We start from the raw sequence: 21099 nt of genomic DNA on the forward strand, positions 1-21099 counted from the left end.
GCATTTACCGGTACTAATCAGCACGACATGTAATGTGATGATGACGTTCGCACAGCTAGGGGCACTGGTGTAAGGTCTGCTCATGTTGACAGCCCTGGTCAGCCAGGCTTTTGGGCAGTCCCACTGAAAAGCTTGGTCACTGACGTCATTTGGCAACTTAGCTATCGGTGACGGCAAGTGTTTGTTTTGGATGGTAATGAAACAGCTGGAATTTGCCGTGGTTCGTGCTCCATCCGTGAGCAAAGTTTGATCAAATCTGTAGCCCCTCTAACTTCGGGGAACAAAAGTTTAGTCGGCATCTATCTGGAAATTCGCTTCAACTGTTCGATAAGGAGACCAGCGTACGCGCAAAAGGATACGGCCACCTGGTTGTAGCGCACGGAGCGAAAGGAGACAGGTGGGGGTAGGCGGCTACCGCGAACAAGTGTCGATTTTTGTAAACTTTTACTCGTTTCCGGGTTTGGCTGTGGAAAGGACATGTCTTCTCCCGGTAAGTCACCTCGCCTCCCACATCCCGTGAGAAAGCTAGCTCGAACCAAGAGCAAGAAGAAACACTTTGTGCATCAGAAGGTGGAGGTCTTCCGGGCAAGCAACTCTGTCCTCAGTGTATTCATTTGGGGGGTCAACCATACGGTACGTGGACGGACCTACTGTGTGTTGTGATGTTGAGATGCTGAGAGTTGATGGTGGAGTTCAAACTGTGCACTGTATACAAGTGTGTGTGTGTGTGTGTGTCTATGTGTGTGTGTGTGTGTGTGTGTGTGTGTGTGTGTGTGTGTGTGTGTGTGTGTGTGTGTGTGTGTGTGTGTGTGTGTGTGTGTGTGTGTGTGTGTGTGTGTGTGCACGCGTTTGAGTGCGTGCGTGTGTGCGCGCAGGGCCATTTGCAGGCGCTTTGTGGACATTTCAAAATAACCATATAATTTCTGTTAGTACATTACAGCCTCAAAACAAAACAAATCACACCCAGTGTGTGTGTGTGTGTGTGTGTGTGTGTGTGTGTGTGTGTGTGTGTGTGTGTGTGTGTGTGTGTGTGTGTGTGTGTGTGTGTGCACGTGCGTGGGTGCTCCGTGTGTGTGTGTGTGTGTATTTGTGTGTGTGTGTGTGTGTGTGTGTGTGTGTGTGTGTGTGTGTGTGTGTGTGTGTGTGTGTGTGTGTGTGTGTGTGTGTGTGCGTGCGCGCGCATGTGTGTGTGTATGTAACCCCTCCGCCTGTTAATATGATATTATTACCTCTACAGTAGCCTACTTCGACACGTCTGTGTGCGGGTCCTCTTCATGTGTGTCGATTTTCCACCATGTGTATTTTTACACGTAGTGTCCACTCCTCTCCACAGATAAATGATCTGTCCCAGATACCCGTCCCTGTCATGCTGCTTCCGGACGACTTCAAAGCCAACACCAAGATCAAGGTGAACAACCATCTCTTCAACAAGTGAGTTGTGCACTCCCAACAGACACTATACACAGAGCATGTGTGTCTGGCTATGGTTCATTGATGTTTTTACTGGCAGAACCCAGGTGGTGCTACTACTGTATTTTTTGTTGGTTTATATTTTTTAAAATGTGCCTTCCATGTAAAGGAAGCATGTTGTGAAATTAAGTAATTAATGGACTTCACCATGCCACCCTGACGTCTGCTTGTAACCTCTTAGTGCAGATGGGGTCGCCAGCGGGCCTATTCACTATTTTGTTGAAAATACTCAACTACATCATAACAACATTGCTATGACATTACCGAGAGCCTTCAGTAACAGACTAAGACATAGCTATTAAAATTTTGGTGACAGTAAGGTTATAACACAGGCTCTGCGCTAAGGGCTTTAAAATGTTAATGACCCTGATGTGTGCAGTCCACAGCAAGCTGCAGCCACTGGTATGATAGCATGGGGGTGATTCCCTCAGTCAGGTTCAAAATGAGGTACATTAAGACCTACCACAGACCAGGCCCGGACTGATCATCTCAAACATACTACCCAGAGTCTGTTCCACCATTACTATGATGTACTCACACAGGACACTGCAGGTAAATGAAAAACAAAGAAAAAAAAAGCACAAGTAAAAGGGAATTCAGTCCAGTATTTTAAAATGGAAATAGATCCTCAGAGGAACTATTTATGTCTCCATTTGGACAAAAACAAGGCAGATTTAGCTTCACAAACAGTGCCACTGGACTGTGAATGATTAATAAACAGTATCCATGACTTCATCTGTGCCGGTTCCCACATTACGGGGGGATTTAGAATAGAAGGGAATGGCTGGCACACTGCTCCCCTGTCTGCTTGTAGCTGAGGCGTCCTATTGAAGACTTCCTGGTACAGAGGCCAAGCTTCAGTGTGCAACAGCATGAGCAGTGTGTGTCTGGCAGGAGGAAATAGGCCGATGACATGGGCATGCTACACAGAACAGGCAGCTGTGGCCTAAAGGGTGGAGAAGTTTCCTTGGGGAAAAGGACAGTGAATGGGTCAGTGACAGTGTTTCTCCTTGTAGGGCAGTCATGGGTAAGCATAGGGCAGTCATGGGTAAGCGGTTAGCGCGTCAGACTTGAAGCCCAAAGTCTCCTGACCCGCCAGGTTGGTGGGGGGAGTAATTAACCAGTGCTCTCCCTCATCCTCCTCTATGACTGAGGCCTGAGCATGGTACCGTCCCACCGCAGTGCTCCCTTAGGGCGCCATTGAGGGCTGCCCTCTTGCACGGGTGAGGCATAAATGCATTTTTTTGTGTGCAGTGTTCACTTGTGTGCTGTGTCTCAATGACAATGGGAGTTGGAGTTTCCCAATTGGGCTTTCTGGGCTTCTTTCTTTGTACTTCATACTTAAAGCGAGCACCTTGACAACCAACACCCTTAACTAGGTCCCCTGATAAGATGGAGCCTCATACAATATCAGTAGTGCTGGGCCATCTGTCAGGACCTTTATCTCAGCAGTATCATGCTGTGCCTCCCTGTCCGAACTGGAACGTTGACTTGTAGGTTGTGGGTTCGAGTCCAGAGTGACATACTAGCGCAGATGACCTTGGTTACACTGGACTAAAGCAAGTTTCCCTAAAGGATGTATCCTTGTAGCTCATGATGTGCATCGTTCTGACTTTACTACCACAGACATAATGTCTGCAAAGACATTCTGAAGAATCTTAAAGGGACACTGTGCAGGAAATGGTCAAAAAAAGGTACCGCAACAATGCTGCTCATTGAAACGGGGCTGCCTATTGCCAAATTTGATCTTTACATGAAAGCCAATTTCGCTAAGCTAGTGAAAGTCAATGAATCCGTGTAGCATGCTACATGCTACACGGATCCATTGACTTTCACTAGCTTAGCGACATACTCCCTCTTTTAACTTGTCTTAAAGCAAGACAACGCTTAAAATGAAAAATAAGACACTTTACCACCTTTATAAACTCCAGCCAATGATTTTAACTGTATTAAGCCCCAAAATAGTGGCATACCCCTTTAATTGTTGTGATTTGAGATCTTATCTTGGATTTATCCGCCACGCACACATGTTGCACCTCACCCAGCATCAGTAGTCTACAATCACGGTTAAAATGAGGATGCTCTGGCTCTATCAACATGGCACATTTGCAGTAAGAGAATAACTAGACAATAATGCATACTGTAACCTTGGTTGGTGAATAAAAATGCATCTTCCACCTTAAAGCATAACTGCATAGGTGACATTCAAAAGACAAGTTTGAAGTGCCCTTTATCTCATTATTGCTCATCGTCATAACTAGTCTGACTATAAATTAACAAGTTCAAGAGCTGCGAGTTATCAGTTGGCCACACAGCTGTTGAGCTGAAGGCTTTCAGAGAGAGAGAGAGAGAGAGAGAAAGAGAGGGAGAGAGAGAGAGAGAAAGAGAGGGAGGGAGAGAGAGAGAGAGAAAGAGAGAGAGAGAGAGAGAGAGAGAGAGAGAGAGAGAGAGAGGGAAGCAGGAAAGCAGAAACAATCAGAGGCAAGCACAGGGTGAGGTTACTCCATGTTAGCTCAGACTTCACACAGAGGACATCTCTGTACAGTGGGGGGTGGGGGGTTAATTAGATCACTGATGACACATGTCCACTGAAAGGAAGAATGTGAAGAACTCTCTTTCCGTGTCTATCTGTCTTCAGTTCAGTTCAGTTCAGTTCAACTTTATTGGTACCTGAAGGTAAACTGGGTTTACAGTTTAAGAGGAAAGATGGCTGTCCTTACATAGAAATCACAAGACACATGATACATAACATGGAGTCTAAAGGGCGGGTTATGCTTCCTACTTGCGCCACAGAGTGAGCTTGTCGCAGCCATGATGCAGTTAATTTTGGTTTATGCCCTGTTTTGAAGCACGGTCTGCGCGATGTCATTCCACGCTCAAACTGCCTTCAATACAAAGAGTAACCTAGACGTGTCGGTTGTTTTTGTAGCTTCACAGACTCGACGACAATGAAAATGAAACATTACATCTTTATATCACGTGCATGTTTGATCGCACTGGCAGCCACCGTGGTAGTTTGGAACAAAGAAGTGGCTCAATTGTCGAGGACGAAGCGGAATGTTTCCTCGACCTCGGAACCACTGTTCAACTGTCCAAATAACTTCAGCATGGTAACTTGCAAGCGCACGTGTTGTCTTTGGTTCGTGTAAATAAATCAAACGACAAAGCACGGGCAACTTATTTAATGAAGAGCTCACAGTCCGTAGACCGACGAAGGTTAGAACAAGGAAGTAGCTCTCGACTCGAGGACAGAGCAGGCTGGTCGAGAGGACCAATCAGAGACCTATTTTCGCCCCTCACGCCGTCGCTCCCTGCGTCGAGACACAATTTTGGGGAGGTGCCCCTGAGTACCTGCGTGATGGGGGGGGCTTCACTCCGTTAACTGCGCGGCTCACTGCATCACGACGCAGGGACGCTGATCTCGAGGCATAAACCACCCTTAAAACCACATATAGGCTACACAAAGAATAGATAAATAATAACACAAGGACATTTGTAGTACATTTGAGTATTGGTGTTGTGATAATGTGTGTAGAAGATGATCATTTATCCAGGACATGCTACTCATAAGACTTAACCCGTTCACCCTCGTGCAGAGCCACTGTCACAATCTCACTGTCACCAAAATGTTAATGTCTAAGTCTCACAGTAATTGTTTACGTAGTTACGTTGTAGTTGCGTTTTTTCTGCCTGGAGTTTGAAGACATTTTATTATTAGGCCAAAACACTTACTCTGCAGTTCTGGTTCAGTTTAACATCCCCACACTCTCGCACAATACAAACTCTTTACATTTGTATTGTGTCATTTTAGAGAGAGAGAGAGAGAGAGAGAGAGAGAGAGAGAGAGAGAGAGAGAGAGAGAGAGAGAGAGAGAGAGAGAGAGAGTATGTCTGTGTCTGTGTCTGTGTCTGTGTATATCTGTGTGTATATATGTGTCTGTGTATATCTGTGTCTGTGTATATCTGTGTGTATATATGTGTCTGTGTATATCTGTGTCTGTGTATATCTGTGTGTATATATGTGTCTGTGTATATCTGTGTCTGTGTATATCTGTGTGTATATATGTGTCTGTGTATATCTGTGTCTGTATATCTGTGTGTATATATGTGTCTGTGTATATATGTGTCTGTGTATATCTGTGTGTATATCTGTGTCTGTGTATATCTGTGTGTATATATGTGTCTGTGTATATCTGTGTGTATATATGTGTCTGTGTATGTTTGCACAGTAGGTATGATGAAAAGGGTATTAGGTTAGAAAACCAATTCATCTGAAGTAAGAACTCTAAAACAGTTCTTATTCCTTGTTTCCCAACTCGGGCAAGAGGGTGGGATTTTCTCTGGCTTGCATAGGATTTCTTAAATCCTTTAATCTGGTCTGGTATTTAGGTGCTGCCAAAAGACCTTTTTGAGGATTTTGAACAGCCCGAACCAAAACGTTGTCACAGTAAATCGCCAAAATGTTTCCAAAGGTGTATTGAAATGCTCTTGCGTTTCATCTTATTTAAGTCTATAGTGTTGTTATTGAAGACAAAATCTCTGTATTTATTTTCAGTGTTTTGTTCCCCCACCCCCAGTACTCTTAACATTAGTATGCACAATGTATTAGTGCGAATGGCTTTGTAATTTCACATTCAATTTAGAACCTCTGAAAAGGAGAGAAGGCCCAAGTCGATATGCAATTACACTTGTTTTGACATCCAAACAGTTAAGATTTAATCTTTCGCATTGTACAGCATTGTCTGGGGTTGTAAGCCAAATAATGCCTTGAACTATTGACTTGGGTGCTGCTATCTCCTCACTCAGCCATTGAATGTGTCAGACTAGTGTTTCTCAACGGGGCTTTTACAGCCCCCCAGGGAGCATTGAGGAGCCCTAGGGGGGCATTGAGAAGTATACAGATGGATGGTGCTTAGTTGCCATTGGGGGGCATTAGTCCATTTATTTTTTAATACTAAGGGGGCATTGGAAAACTTATTATGAGGTCAAGGGGGCGTTGGAAGGCTTGTGATGAGGTCCAGGGGGTCATTTATTCAAAAAGGTTGAGAACCACTGCATTAGACTATTGATGCCTGGTATTGTGATGCTGCTAATGCTGCTGTGTTTATTTGCTCTTGCTACAGGGAGAATCTTCCTGGCCATTTCAAGTTCAAGGAGTACTGCCCACAAGTCTTCAGAAACCTCCGTGAGCGATTTGGCATTGAGGATCTGGACTACCAGGTGTGCAGATGCATTTTGTTGCTGTTGATCTTTTGATAGCACACACACACATGTTTGAAGGCACACACTCGGACACACTCACACACATGCATGCACACATACTCGTACGCACACATACTCTCTCTCTCTCTCTCTCTCTCTCTCTCTCTCTCTCTCTCTCTCTCTCTCTCTCTCTCTCTCTCTCTCTCTCTCTCTTTCTCTCTCTCTCTCTCTCTCTCTCTCTCATGCACACACATACACACTCCCCCCTCACTTTCTCTCTCTCTCTCGCTCTCTCTCTCACACTCCCCCCCCCCCTCTTTTATCTCTCTCTCTCACACACACACTCATATTGAAGGTTGATGAGGAAGTATTGATGGTGCGGCAGTTGGTAGGTACAATGAGGTGAAGGCGTGTATGTGGTACATCATTTGAATTGACATTTGCATACCGGTAGTTTACAAGGGCAGCCATGATGTGCCTTCAATATATGCTCTCCAGAAATCTTTCACTACTCGTGTGGGGGCAGTTTCATGACAACTGTATTATAAAGATACAACAAGCATGCTGAAAAATATTAATTTATTCATAACTACTGTAAATAAGGCTGACATGCACAGCTTTTACACGTTGAGAGGACAAAGCAACTATAAAAATCATCTCTCCATAATTTTATTTCAGGATCAATAAAGCATCTCTCTCTATTTTACTTAAATTCAAAGGCATACATATCTTATTGATTTAATTATTTGCACAGAAATTGTTTTCTGATTGTTCTCTTTACTATCTGGTGTTTTTCCATTCCCTGCATCATAGTTATGCTTGTCTCATTCCTGCTCGTTTGATGCTATTATACTCAATACAATAGTACCATTTAAAGAGTATTGCATTGTTATTTTGTGATAACCAGGCCTCCTAATGTGGGTGGTTAAGTGTTCAGGATGTCTCACTGCAAAAACAAAGCCTGATGCATCAGCCGGTTTGATTGTGCTGCGGTTGTTTGATTTTGACTTGGAATTTCTGAACCACGGGCAGGCAACAGTGGCATGCATAGATATTTTGGAGGGCAGGTGCTCAAGGGAGCTGGGGGACATCTAGCTGCCTTACAAGGCTATAGATATTGTACATTATTATATTGATGCATTATTGCCACACACTTTTAATCGGCAAACATTTCTAGATGATAATGTCAACATAGACCACAGTACATTGGGAAAAAAACATTCAAAAAGGTGTTTTTTTTGTCCAGTACGGCAAAGGGGCAGGGGATTTAGCACCATCTAGCCCATATCTGTGCACACCTATGGCAGGCAATGTCATGGCCTCTGTTTGCTGGTTGTCACAATCACCAGCACCTAATACTGCCTGGTTTTCCAGAATGGTCTGTAGCAATAGCTCAGATACCTGACCTAGTTGTTGGAGGAAACTTAAATAAGAGGCACGAGGAGGAGAGGAGGCACTAGCTGGTGACAGCCCGGCCAGCAAAAATATGCAGATTACCTGCTAATCACACTTGCCTTGCCCTTTAGGGAAGTCAGACCAGAATTTGTTTACAGTGTATCTGAGAAAGACGAGTCATACTGGACACATCATTCAGACAGAAGAAGTAGCGCCATAATGCATGCAGTGGAACACTGTAATAGTTATTGAAATCGTAGCCTCTTAGTGCAGATGGGGTCGCCGGCGGGCCTATTCACTATTTGTTGAAAATACTCAACTACCTGTACACCATAACAACATTGCTATGACATTACAGAGAGCCTTAAGTAACAGATTAAGACATAGCCATTACAATTTTGGTGACAGTAAGGTTATAGCATAGGCTCTGCGCTAAGGGGTTAACTACCATAGTGCTACCCTATGGCCTTTAGTAATGAACTATGACTAGGTCATTGCCATGCTGGTAATAGAAGGTAGAGCTGGTGTCCGCGCCTTTGTCTTACTTGGGAAGTTTCACTCGGTGCGTAATTCCAAAACAGTAATGATGTAGGGAGAAAAAGGAGTCGCTCACAGGAGCTGGATGCTCACAGTGAAACTGTATTAAAAGCAGAAAAAAAGAGACAGAAAACAAAGTGGTGGTAAGTGCTGGCCTGGTAATAGCAAATGTATGATGCCGTATCTTAACGGGTTGAGAAATGAATAAAAGTGGTGAATTCCAAATGTGATGACATTTTTTGGTTTACAACTGCCTTTGAGTTATATGACTTTTGACACTGACAACACAGGGTCTGCTACTGTATGTTGTGTGTCCTCTTGGCCTCTCTGATGTGCAGCATCATAACTCATTACCATAACATCAACTGTAGTTTAACGTCTCCCAACACCTTCTGACACAAAAAATGCTTTTGCCACTTCTCTTCTTGATTGTCTCATTTCACTTTTGTCATTTAGTTTGGTCGTACGGTTACAGTCTCTGCTATTGTTCCTCTTTGGTGTATGTGTATGTCTCAAGGGGCCTATACTACAAAGCTGGGTCAGCAGTAAACCAGGTTAAGTTAAGAGGTAAATCATCTAATAGAAGAGCCTGGAGTCCTCATTTTCTCAAGAAAGTGAGGACTTCAGGCTCTTCTATTAGATGATTTACCTCTTAACTTAACCTGGTTCACTCCTGAACCAGCTTTGTAGTATAGGCCCCAGGCCTCCCTGGCGCATACCCCACCTTGCAGTCTCAAAGCTCATTGCCATAAAGATAATTTTGCTGAGTTTGGTCTGTTGGCACGGTTACAGTATTGGCTATGGTGCCACCCGTGTGTCTCCCCCTGCAGGCCTCTCTGGTGCGCAGTCCCCCCATAGAGCACCCGGACTCCAAGCAGGAGGAGGGCCTGCTTCTCCTCTCCTACGACCGCACCCTCATCATCAAGGAGATCTCCAGCGAGGAGGTGGAGGACATGCTCAACATCCTCTCCGAGTACCACCAGGTCAGTTACTCTCCGTTCCCACGGCGGGCACTAACCATCTGCGGTTGATGTGGGCGTGTCTGACAGAAAGGGGGTTGTCTTGTTTTGTGTTCTACTGTACATTCATACACGCGATCTGATTGGCTGATGGATCAGCCGAAATGGTCAAATATAACAATTCTTGGCCCAGCCTTGGTTCTAACGGCTGAGAACTGGACTGCAACGCGGGCGACCTGGGTTTGATTCCTGACCCGGGCCGTTTCCCAATCCTTCCCTGTCTCTCTATCCCAACGGTCTGGTGGGCGCTGGTGGCTCAGGTGGTAGAGGAGCCTTTCGTCAACCAAAAGGTTGCAGGTTCGAGCCCCGCTCAGCCTGACCCCATCAATGTGTCCTTGAGCAAGATACTTAAGACCATGTTGCTCCTGGCGGTGGGTGGTACCCTATGTGGGAGCCACTGCCACCGTTGTGTGAATGAGAGTGTGAAAGGGTGAATGTGAGGCATACAATGTGATTTTGAGTGCTCGAAGTAGTGGAAAGGCATTATATAAATGCAGTCTATATACTATTCATTTACAATTCATTTCGCGTCCACCCATGCGAGTCAATGGGATCCATCAACAGTCAGTGCCGTGTAAACCTTCACTCTCCAGCCAGCCTGCAGGCTACAGCTTCTGCCGACTAGCCTGGCAAGACAGACTATAGCATGGTAGGAACTGTCCAACACAGCACTACCTACTGTCAATGCTGGAGGTTAGATGGAACCAACCATTTGCTTTCAAATAGCCTGTAATAGGTAAACCCAGCCATGTCTTCAACTTTTTATGCCCTCATCACACAGGTTCAAACAGGAAAAACTCGCTGCTCAGATAGAGCTTTGTGATCGAAGTACAGATTTCGCATTATCTCCAGTGTAGTGCCATTCAAAAATATTTTCTGCTGCTATGGTTCACCTAGTACTGTAGTTTACCAGCTGTGATATAAATCAGCATTGTTGAAGAATAGCCAGGTGCAATTACGTAATAATCACAGATGTGATGTTGGTGTACAAGCCTGGATGCTTTTGATACGCAAACCGGTGTCACAGAATCGCATTGGTGAGATTTCCTTTTTGCGTGAGCTGACATCTTTATTTGGACTTGATATTTGAGATGTGTTCTTGTTCCTTTTTTACTTATTTATTCACATCAAACTTCCCTTCACCACCAGGAACACAGTTGAAAAGTAGAAGTCAGTCACTGACCCTACAACCCCCACTACAACTAGACACACATACACATGACATGCGCTGGCGCACCCGCACACACACGCACACACAAACACACACACACACACACACACACACACACACACACACACACACACACACACACACACACACACACACACACACACACACACACACACACACACACACACACACACACACACACACACACACACACACACACACACACACAGCTTGTTTGTCATGGCACACCATATTCAGGTTGGCTCAGTCCCCTATCTAGGCATAGTAGCTCATTTGAATACAGTCTGTTTGTGTTTCCAACGGCCCCTGTACCAGATGTACTGGAGATAATGTCAAAGATGTTTCAGTCCTCCTACATCCTTCATTGAGTATTTACAATAGGCTTGTAATGCAAAGTGTGCTACCAAACAGCAACACGCATTACATTACATTACATTTAGCTGACGCTTTTATCCAAAGTATAATAAATATACAGTACATGGTAATGGTTACAGTCCTTGGAGCAGTATGGGGTTATATGCCTCCCTCAAGGGCACCTCAGCCATGGAGTGTGATAGAGAGTGGAGGGGTGAGGTTCAAGCCTGCAACCCTCTGATCAAAAGCCCATCTCCATTTACACCACGGCTGCGCTAACACGCAATAATATGAATTTCGGCAACTTTGGTAAGTGGTTAGTACAGACAGCTGTTCTTCCATGAATGGCATATCATTCACATAGAAAGGTGATAGCAATCTTCCATGTTAATATTTTACATCCATCTGAAAAAAAAAAAAATTTGAGTGCATTTGAGTTTACCAGAATAATAATGATACTTCTGTACAATATAAAACATAAAATGATAATACCAAAGACGGTTGGAACCTAGAGAATCTTTGATAACACTCAAAAAACGGTTCTGTTTTTTTCTATTATCTTCTATTCTATTCTCTTCTCTTCTCTTCTCTTCTCTTCTCTTCTCTTCTCTTCTCTTCTCTTCTATTCTATTCTATTCTATTCTATTCTATTCTATTCTATTCTATTCTATTCTATTCTATTCTATTCTATTCTATTCTATTCTATTCTGTTCTATTCTATTCTATTCTGTTCTATTCTATTACATTCTCTATTCTATTCTATTCTGTTCTATTCTGTGCTGTGTCCATGGTGCAGCACATAGTGACGTGTCATGGCAGTACGCTGCTGCCTCAGTTCCTGGGCCTGTACCGGGTCACGGTGGAGAGCGAGGACACCTACCTCATGCTCATGAGGAACATGTTCAGCCACAGACTCGTCGTGCACAGGAAGTACGACCTCAAGGTAATTAGTGGACACATTTGGTACATACACAGATACAGATACAGAGAGAGAGAGAGAGGGAGAGAGAGAGAGGGGGGGAGAAAGAGAGAGAGAGAGAAAGAGATAGAAAGAGACAGACACACTGACACACAGACAGACACAGAAATACAGGCGCAGACAAAAAACACATAGACAGAGAGGTAGCGCATGTAATGTTGGTCATGTCACTGTCCTGTTTTTGTGTGCTCCATCTTTGCACCCCCTCATCCTGCATCCCCCATCATTATATGTAAATTACTATGTGTCACATTAACATCTACAGGAGTGCAATTCCTTGTGCGTACATGTAAATACATTGTCTAAAAGCATGGTCAAATGTGAAGTGAAACCTTACCACAAGGGGGCATCCTAGTGGAGTGAAGCGGCACTCTGATGCATGTCTTCATCTAACCAAGTGCAGATGAAGTCCTTCATATAATCATCTGGCAAATACTGTCTGCTATTAATCATTTGTGGCAGCGGTGGTACTTAATGGTTTGGGAGTTGGCCTATTGAGCAAGGCAGCTAATCCCACATTGCTGCTAGGACTGTATCATTGGACCTAAATAATGTAAATGGCTTTGCATTAAAAAAAGTCAGTTTATTATAATGTAATGTAATCAGGGTTCTAAATTAACACCAGCCAACTTGCCAAATGCTGGTGAAATTTCAGTTTGGCTGGTAGGAAATACCAACTTATTAGCCAATTTGACCCATTAGTGAGTGTGTGTTTGACTAGTAAGATTAACATCTAAAAAAGTTAAATTAGAGCCCTGCATGTAATGATTAAGATGGGACTGATCTGTGCATTAGTACCATGCCATCTACATCAGAAGAACCAAGAAAGGACTAATCAAATGCCAATGTTCCCTTGAAGGGTTCTCTGGTGTCACGTGAAGCAAGCGATAAAGAGAAGGTAAGCGTTATACGGTTCCTTAAAAAGGACAACTCTTTTCTACTCACTCATATCCACAAACATTTATCGGTACTGTGTATTACTGTAATTATATTACTGTATCCCATCCTCCACCAATGGGTTTTACTTCTTTCTCACTCACACTTTGGACAAACATTTTTACCATGTATTCTCTCTCATCCACCAATGTATCACACCTTTCTCACTGATATTAACAAACATGCATGTGAAACTGTCTCATTCCACGTCAGTGTTTTTTCCTGGGACTTTAGAATTTGCGATATGGTCCGATACAGTAAAATGTCACTGTTTCATCTTATCTCCTCAAGAAAACAGGTGAGAGAGTGTTACAGTGTCTTTAAACTTTATTACTCATTACTCACTCATATCCACAAATATGCACTGTGTAGAACGATCTCATCCTCCACAAATTTATTTTACTCCTTTCTCACTTCTTTTCATGAACATGCACAATTCCACTGACGCCCTGCAATCTCTGGTGCACCCCCAGGGGGTGCCCACATCCCAGGAACCACTGCTCTAATGTACTATATCATTCCTTTCTGACTCAGTAGGCCTACTGTACTTTACTGTGACATTTAAAATTGTAATATGGTCCTTGGTAATATGGTCCTCTTCTCCACTGTTAACAGGTGAAAGAGCTGCCTACGTATAAAGATGTAGACTTCCGCAATAACATGCAGAAGGTGTTTGTGAGCGAGGAGCAGAAGGAGAAGATTATGGAGAAGCTCAACAGAGATGTAGAGGTACAGTACCCACTGTGTGTGTATGTGTGTGTCTGTGCGTGTGTGTGTAACGACACAAACGATACCCAGAGAGCAAAAGGGTGTTGACTATACGATAATCGGTGCCGATTCAATGCCCCTTTGCTATCTGTGTACCTCCTGTCAAGGGCGTCGGATCCCGTTTCAAAGTGGTGGTGCATGTTTTTTCTTCATTCTTTATTTCTTAACAATGTTACTGCTGCTGCACTCCACTCATTCCCTGCTGTGTGCTGCGTTAAGGTATACTACATTATGGGACTAGTGGCAGTCCTACAATCACTGATGCCCTCTCTGGCGCCCCACCTTCCCAATCACGGCCCTGCCCCCCCCACGAAAAAACATCACAAAATAGGCAAAGTATGGTAACTAATGATAACTACTACCATGTTATTATTGGGATAGCGTGGTAATAGCACAGAAATGAAATGTTAATTGTGCTAATTGCCAATTTCGTAATGTCGTCAGGGGCGGAGCATGACGATGGTGCCGCCTCCTTACGGGTACAGTCTCCTGCCCCTGGGCAGCTGCCCGTTTGGCCCGCCCCTAAGACCGCCTCCGAGGAGCACCCTTCTTCATTTCCTTCAGGATAAATAAAACACTCGCCTCTACTACTCTGCTAGTTCCTGGTGCAGCAGAGGATCATGGACTACAGCCTGCTGCTGGGCATCCATGATGTGGACCGGGGGGAGCGCGAGGAAGAGGAGCTGGAGGATTCCTCGCTGGAGGAGGAAGAAGAGGTAGAATAAAATATCTTTTAACATCTTTTATTTGTCATCAAGCACAACGAAGCAATATTGGTAAGCAATAAGAAATGAATTCAGATAAAAGTTTAGAATAGTGCACAACACCTCACACCTCCACACATACACATACGGCTCAACCGCACACATCACACCAAGTGCACACAAGCCTCACACATCCACCCACACATCCCAGCCAGCCAAACATATCAACAATCATCGATATACATTTTAATTTGGTATACTTTGGAAGCACAAATTACTTTACATTGGTATACTTCAGAAGCACAAGTTACTTTACTTTGCTCTACTTTGGAAGCATAATTTATAATTTGGGCAGCCGTGGCCTAGTGGTTAGAGAGTTGGTCTTTCAATCTAGGGGTTGCCGGTTCATATCCCCCCTGACCCTACATCTCCATCCATAGCTGAAGTGCCCTTGAGCAAGGCACCTAACTCCACATTGCTCCAGGGACTGTAACCAATACCCTGAAAATAAGAGCTGCAAGTCGCTTTGAATAAATGAAAGCGTCAGCTAAGTGTAATGTAATGTAATAACAGCAGCAATGGCTGCAAACTGTTCTGGCCCTCAGGTGGCGAACGGCATCCCCCTGCCCCCCGGGGCCCAGGCGCACTCCGCAGCCGGCTCCATGGGCACCTCCCCTGAGGGGATTGCGGGATACATGAACTCCTTCAAGCCTTTCGGACCTGGAGAGTTTGACCCCTACATAGACGTGTACGCCATTCAAAGTGACGTTGGTGAGTGAAATTTTATTTGTTAGTCATATTCTTGTCTGTCTTGTATGCTTTTCTATCTGTTGGACTAGCTGTCTGTGTGTATGGGTGCATTTTCTGTATATTTGTCTGTTTGTCTTGTTTGTGTCTGTTGGACTGTGTGTGTGTGTGTGTGTGTGTGTGTGTGTGTGTGTGTGTGTGTGTGTGTGTGTGTGTGTGTGTGTGTGTGTGTGTGTGTGTGTGTGTGTGTGTGTGTGTGTGTGTGTGTGTGTGTGTGTGTGTGTGACTACCTGTCTACCTGCCTGCCTTTTTATCTGTCTGTCTGACTGATAGACTGACTCCAAATTAGAATGAGAATGTCAAATAAATTAAATTCAATCAATCAATTTATGATTTGATCCATCTGCAATTATGCTCAAACATTCTGTCTGTGTGACGTGACGTCACTTCCTGTTGTGCCTCAGGTGCTCCCCAGCGGGAGGTCTACTTCATGGGGCTGATTGACGTGCTGACGCAGTATGACACCAAGAAGAAAGCTGCCCACGCTGCCAAGACAGTCAAACATGGGGTAAGTGTAACCTGATGTATTACTGCGCACCCCGTCCCCCTCGGGGGTGTGAACTCGCCACCATGTCAATGGAAGTCACAGCACGATAGCACTGGACCAATTCGAAAGGACCAATTCGATAGCCCATCGATACCGATACTGTAACGTTCCACGCCAAACTCTGCTAGTTATCCTCCGTTACTAAGCACAGGCTATGTTTCTAACACGGCAACACACAACATAGTACACAGCCATTATGCATGATTGGAGATGATTGAGGTATCATAATAAAATAACGGTGATGGATGACGGTGACATTTAAATTCCTCCACGCAGCTTGTAGGGTGTCCCTACTCCAGCTCCCCATCAGTTTCGGGGTCCCTAGGCTGAAAAAAAAACCAATGACGACGAGACCTGTTGAGGATTTATTGGTGTACTGTCTCTGTCTATGTTGTTCATGATGATCATGTGCATGCAGTCATCCCACTTACTGTGGTGGTATGCTTGTGCGTTGTCTAGGCCGGCGCGGAGATATCCACGGTGCATCCAGAGCAGTACGCCAAGCGCTTCCGAGAATTCATCGCCAACATTTTCGCCTGAGTCCATCAAGTCACACGGCCTCACCACTCCACAGCCCTTTCAGTGGATGAGTACCGCAATCACTCGTTTTATTGACTGAATTGACTGAATGCCTAGCTCTTTGTCCTACTATAGAAATGACAAGAGATTGCTCTGCTGAAGGATTTTCGAGCCTGCTATTGAGTGAAGAAGATTTGATATATTGGATGTCCTTCAGGTGACATCAGTAGTTTGTGAAAACTGCCATATGTCATAGTTTGTATATGGAACGTACTGCGTTTGTGTTTACTTGTGTGATAGCTAAATGTAAGGTTATATTCAGGTGTCACCTATTTTCTGTTGACGCAAGAAGACTAGCAACTAGCATTGCATTTGGTCATAGCTATAAAAAAAATAAGCGGGGTGGCCCAGGTGAGAAGAATACACTGGCATTTCTGCAGCGTTAATTTAACCCTTACAGAGTAACACCAACACTGAGTGTCAGATTCAATTCTCTGAGGTCGTTGAATTAACACTGCAAAATGTACTGTACATTTTGTTCACAGTGAGATGAGAGTCATTTCTAAATCAGTTATTTATATGATATACTATGTGATTTATTAAGCTATTGTATCTGAAATGGAATATCAAAGTATGTAGTATGTTCTCAGACGATCTAATATTACACTGTGTTGTTTGAGTAAAATATGTGTTTCAGAAATATGGAAAGCATCACAAATATTGAAAGACTATATTGACTTTATTTATATGAAGACTATATTTTAACTGTACGCATGTGAAGAAATAAAGGAACTGGACTGGCCTTGTTCTATTTTTAGGAAATTATATCAAGTAGCTGTTCCATATAGTAGAATTGATTGACACTAATCTATAATGAACATGTATGTACAATTCAATTCAAGGCCAAAATGTTATTACTTTGTACATTAAATCTGGAAATGTGAAGAAGCACCGCACAGAAATAATGCCTGTGTCTGTTTACTCTCTTGGTTTATGCAAACCTTCCTATTCTCTCCCCAGTTAGTGTCCTTACCAAATGGATGATCATAAAGTCGACAAAGATTGAGAAGCCATTTCGTTGTCAGCTATTTGGGTGATGGTGATATGGTGCCCTGATCAGTCACTGGCCAAACATGATATCCACCATTCTGGCACTTCCCATAAGGCAGTGTCCAGTGAAACCACTGATGTAAGAAAAATCTAATATGAATCTAATGTGAGTCTGAGACACCGCAATAAGACTCAAGACCCAAGTAATAATATAGGCTAATACCTCATATAAAGTAATATGTCACTCTCTCTTGGCTGGCACCTTTTGACCCCAGCCCGCAGCCCCCCCTTTATCTTTTTCCTGTAGGGCAGGGGTTTTCAACTGGCTCTAGCCCAGGAACCACCATTTAGAGATTTGTTTTGGTTTTTTTCGACTTTATTTGATAGGACAGTGTGAGAGGTGGACAGGAAGCGAATTGGGAGAGAGACGGGGAGGGGTCGGTAAAGGACCCGGGCCGGGAATCGAACCCGGGCCAGCCGCATGGCAGACGATTGCCCCACCGTTTGGCCACGGCAGGGCCCGGGGCCACCATTTAGATTAAGCAATAGTCTGCAGCGATCTCTTTGCATATTAATATATTCGTAGTAGCTAAAATGCATATCAACTCAAGCTCAACCAGCTAAATTGCCACTCACCGCCAGTGAGGCTTCGAATTTAACCCCTTGGTGTAGAGCCTATGTTACAACCTTACTGTCACCAAAATTGTAATTGCTATATCTTAATCTGTTACTAAAGGCTCTCTGTACTGTCATAGCAATGTTGTTATGATGTGAGTATTTTCTGCATGTAGTGAATAGGCCTGCCGGCGACCCCATCTGCAGTAAGAGGCTACGTAATAGTAAGTAGATAGAAAGTAAATAGAGAGTAATTTATCATATATAAAGTAATATGTCACTCTGGGCTGGCGCCTTTTGTCCCCAGCTCATGAGCCCCTAGCCCCCTAGCTCATCTGTTTCCTGTTGGGGGTGTCAACATAACAAGCCCTCAGCCTTCCCCTGAAAGCCCCCACATCCTGAGCCACATCCCACCATTGCCATCGACAACAAACCCATGATTTTCTCAGCTCAGTCTCTCTTGTCAACTGGTCCACATGACAACCAAACCACTCTGCTGTCTCTTGATCTCAGGTTCGGGGCAACAATCGGCTGCTGAAAAGTCCTAGCTATCAAGGATAATTTTAAGAGACTTAACAGCAAAATAATATGGTCCAGAAAAAACGTTGCTGAGGCCAACCAAGAACTCTGTTCTGAATCGTCCTTCAAACTCCAGAACACCCTCATTGACACATCATAAAGTAACCTAAAGTAAGTATGAAGCCATCTTGCAGAGATTAAATCATTCTGTAAAAATAGCATTTTGGAAGCAGCCCTGATATAACAAAAAGATGATAATTGCTGATGCATCTGTACTTCTTATACCATTTATGATGGTTGAAATTTGTGATGTTTGTGATTATGCATCTAATGTATCTTTTGGAAAAAGTTTTATTATGAGTATTGTATTGTTAATTGCATTGTATGAAAATGTTTGTGTGAGAATACTTGTTTTTTTCTGATTCTTGATCCACTTTCAATAACCACTCAAAACTTCAACAATAACTACTGCTCTGCTTGTCTATGGTCCTTTTTCATGTGACGACAGACACCTTTGAAGCAGGTACCGTAAGTTGCCTATAGTGTCTTAGACATATACAGTGCATACAGTACTTGCCTCTGTGTTGGGCCTTAAACTGGTAGTGATCTGCTTTGCTTCAAAATGGAACCTGTTTGACATCAAAAAGGCTAATTGAGCCTGCTACTATTAGCCAGCTCACGCCCTCCTAGTGACGCAACATCTTCTGCGTTGCTTCTTAAAGTCTCGAAGAGATTTGAAAGTCGATGATAATCAGGCTAGCTATTAAAGTCGACCTGAATAAACGGAATAAAGTATTCATCGTTTCACGTTTGCTTTTTAAACCAGATGATGTACGACGACAACGCCACCGACGATTTCTGGCACGTGTTCTTCAGCTGCTCGGTGGAGCTGGACCACAGATCCAGGCGCATGATGCTGTTCTTCATCTACCTGATGTCCTTCGTGGTGGGCCTGACGGCCAACAGCGTGGTGCTGTGGGTCAACTGGCAGCGCCGGCACTCGTCCAGCCCTGAGGTCTTTTGCACGCTCAACATGTCGGTCTCGCACCTGATGGTGATGACCATCATGCCCGCCTTCCTGCTGGAGGTCATGATGGACGACGTGTGGACCTGGGGCTCCTTCATGTGCCACTTCACCAACTTCATCTACGAGTTCAACTACTACAGCACCTCCTTCTTCCTGGCGTACCTGTCCGTAGAGCGCTACCTGTCGGTGACGCGTGAGCCCACCGCGACCGCTGCAAGGCCCTGGGGCGTGAACGAGAAGAGGCGGCGGGCAGGCATATGCGCGGGACTCTGGATCTTCGCCCTGCTGCTCTCGCCGGTGATGGTGTCCAACATGCAGTTGATAGAGTACCACGAGCCCGGCTGCTACCTCCTCCCCGACAGGAACCACGAGTTCTGGATGGCCATCATCACCATGACCTCCTTCGTCTTCCAGTTCCTGATCCCGGGAGGCGTCATCCTCACCTGCAACTGGCTGACGGCGCAGGCCCTGAGGAGGTCGCCGGAGCTGCAGAGCCGCACGGACGTGGACATGAGGATGTGTCACGTCTACTCGGCCGTCTTCTTGCTCCACTGGCTGCCTTACCACATCATCAGCATCATCATGATGGTGGACACCCTGGACCCGTATCAACTGAACTGTGACACCATCGCCATTGTGTACTACTCCGCATACCTGTTGCTCTCTCTCTCACACTTCCATTACATCACCAACCCGGTCCTGTATAACCTACTGCGGCCTGGCTTTCGCAAAACTCTCCTCAAACAGCTGGCGAGGTATGTGAGGAGGCATGCACAGCTCCCAGGTGAGGATGGAAGGGTGGAGGAGGCCGGGGGGAAGGGCAAGCCCCAGAGAAAGATGAGTAACGCCAGCACCACCAGCCAGTCAGACGTGGAGTAAATGTCACACAACATTGCTGCAAAGGAAATTTTGTGTCAGCTAGGAATTTCCTCCATCTGTATGTTGTGTTTGGTGAAGTTCATTTCATTTTGTACAGAGGGTCAGCCTGATTGCACGTCATAAGATGATGTCAGCGGTCGGGCAGGTCAATAGGTCAGACAGAACCATTATTTTTTCATTTAAGTGGAGTCTAAACCTTCAGGACGAAAAACAGCAAATAAATGAGGTGGCTCTCAATGCAGCAAACCCAGATCACCTGTATGAAATGAAATGTACTGTTATAACCCCTCATGTTGCATGTCATATGAGGGGTTGTCCCTAAAAAAGTCCCTTAAATGGAGATATCAGCTAACTGTTGTTGACATTGTAGATGTTGCTCCAAGATTTGCCTCCATAGTGCTTCAATTTCTTCAGCTCTCTCTCTGATTGAATTTTTTTTCAGCAGCTGTTATGGTCAGATTTCAAATCTATTTTTCTTTGAAGAATGCTGTGTAACTCTTTAAAGGCAAATAAAAATGTATGTGTATGTCTGTGTATGGTCAGACCCTGTCCTGCAGATATTGGCACTTTGGATATTGGAA

At 44.4% G+C, this 21099-nt stretch overlaps 2 protein-coding genes across 3 annotated transcripts; both read left to right on the forward strand.

Moving 5' to 3' along the window:
• Positions 1 to 72: 72 nt before the first annotated feature.
• pip4k2cb (phosphatidylinositol-5-phosphate 4-kinase, type II, gamma b) lies at positions 73 to 17668 on the forward strand. 2 transcript variants are annotated; one of them, XM_063216563.1, is made up of 11 exons: positions 73 to 633; positions 1334 to 1431; positions 6593 to 6689; positions 9434 to 9586; positions 11965 to 12111; positions 13007 to 13045; positions 13699 to 13812; positions 14451 to 14567; positions 15161 to 15326; positions 15767 to 15870; positions 16369 to 17668. In XM_063216563.1, exons 1-11 carry the CDS (start codon positions 478 to 480, stop codon positions 16447 to 16449), a joined length of 1272 nt encoding a protein of 423 aa, XP_063072633.1. In that variant the 5' UTR covers positions 73 to 477; the 3' UTR covers positions 16450 to 17668. The 2 variants fall into 2 exon arrangements, with proteins under 2 accessions (XP_063072633.1, XP_063072634.1); XM_063216564.1 differs by having other exon boundaries at positions 73 to 490.
• A 792-nt stretch (positions 17669 to 18460) lies between these two features.
• On the forward strand, positions 18461 to 21099 carry LOC134463352 (G-protein coupled receptor 182-like). The gene is made up of 2 exons (XM_063216565.1): positions 18461 to 18783; positions 19439 to 21099. The coding sequence occupies exon 2, from the start codon at positions 19439 to 19441 to the stop codon at positions 20516 to 20518; it is 1080 nt and encodes a 359-aa protein (XP_063072635.1). The 5' UTR covers positions 18461 to 18783; the 3' UTR covers positions 20519 to 21099.

The sequence above is a fragment of the Engraulis encrasicolus genome, chromosome 14, assembly GCF_034702125.1.
Source record: "Engraulis encrasicolus isolate BLACKSEA-1 chromosome 14, IST_EnEncr_1.0, whole genome shotgun sequence".
Classification (NCBI taxonomy): Eukaryota; Metazoa; Chordata; class Actinopteri; order Clupeiformes; family Engraulidae; genus Engraulis; species Engraulis encrasicolus.

Coding starts and splice junctions, on each gene's coding strand:
- pip4k2cb (XM_063216563.1), top strand. CDS start 478: ATGTCTTCTCCCGGTAAGTCACCTCGCCTCCCACATCCCGTGAGAAAG. Junction 9,587..11,964: donor TCCTCTCCGAGTACCACCAG/GTCAGTTACTCT, acceptor TCCATGGTGCAG/CACATAGTGACGTGTCATGG. Junction 13,813..14,450: donor AGCTCAACAGAGATGTAGAG/GTACAGTACCCA, acceptor CTACTCTGCTAG/TTCCTGGTGCAGCAGAGGAT.
- LOC134463352 (XM_063216565.1), top strand. CDS start 19,439: ATGATGTACGACGACAACGCCACCGACGATTTCTGGCACGTGTTCTTC.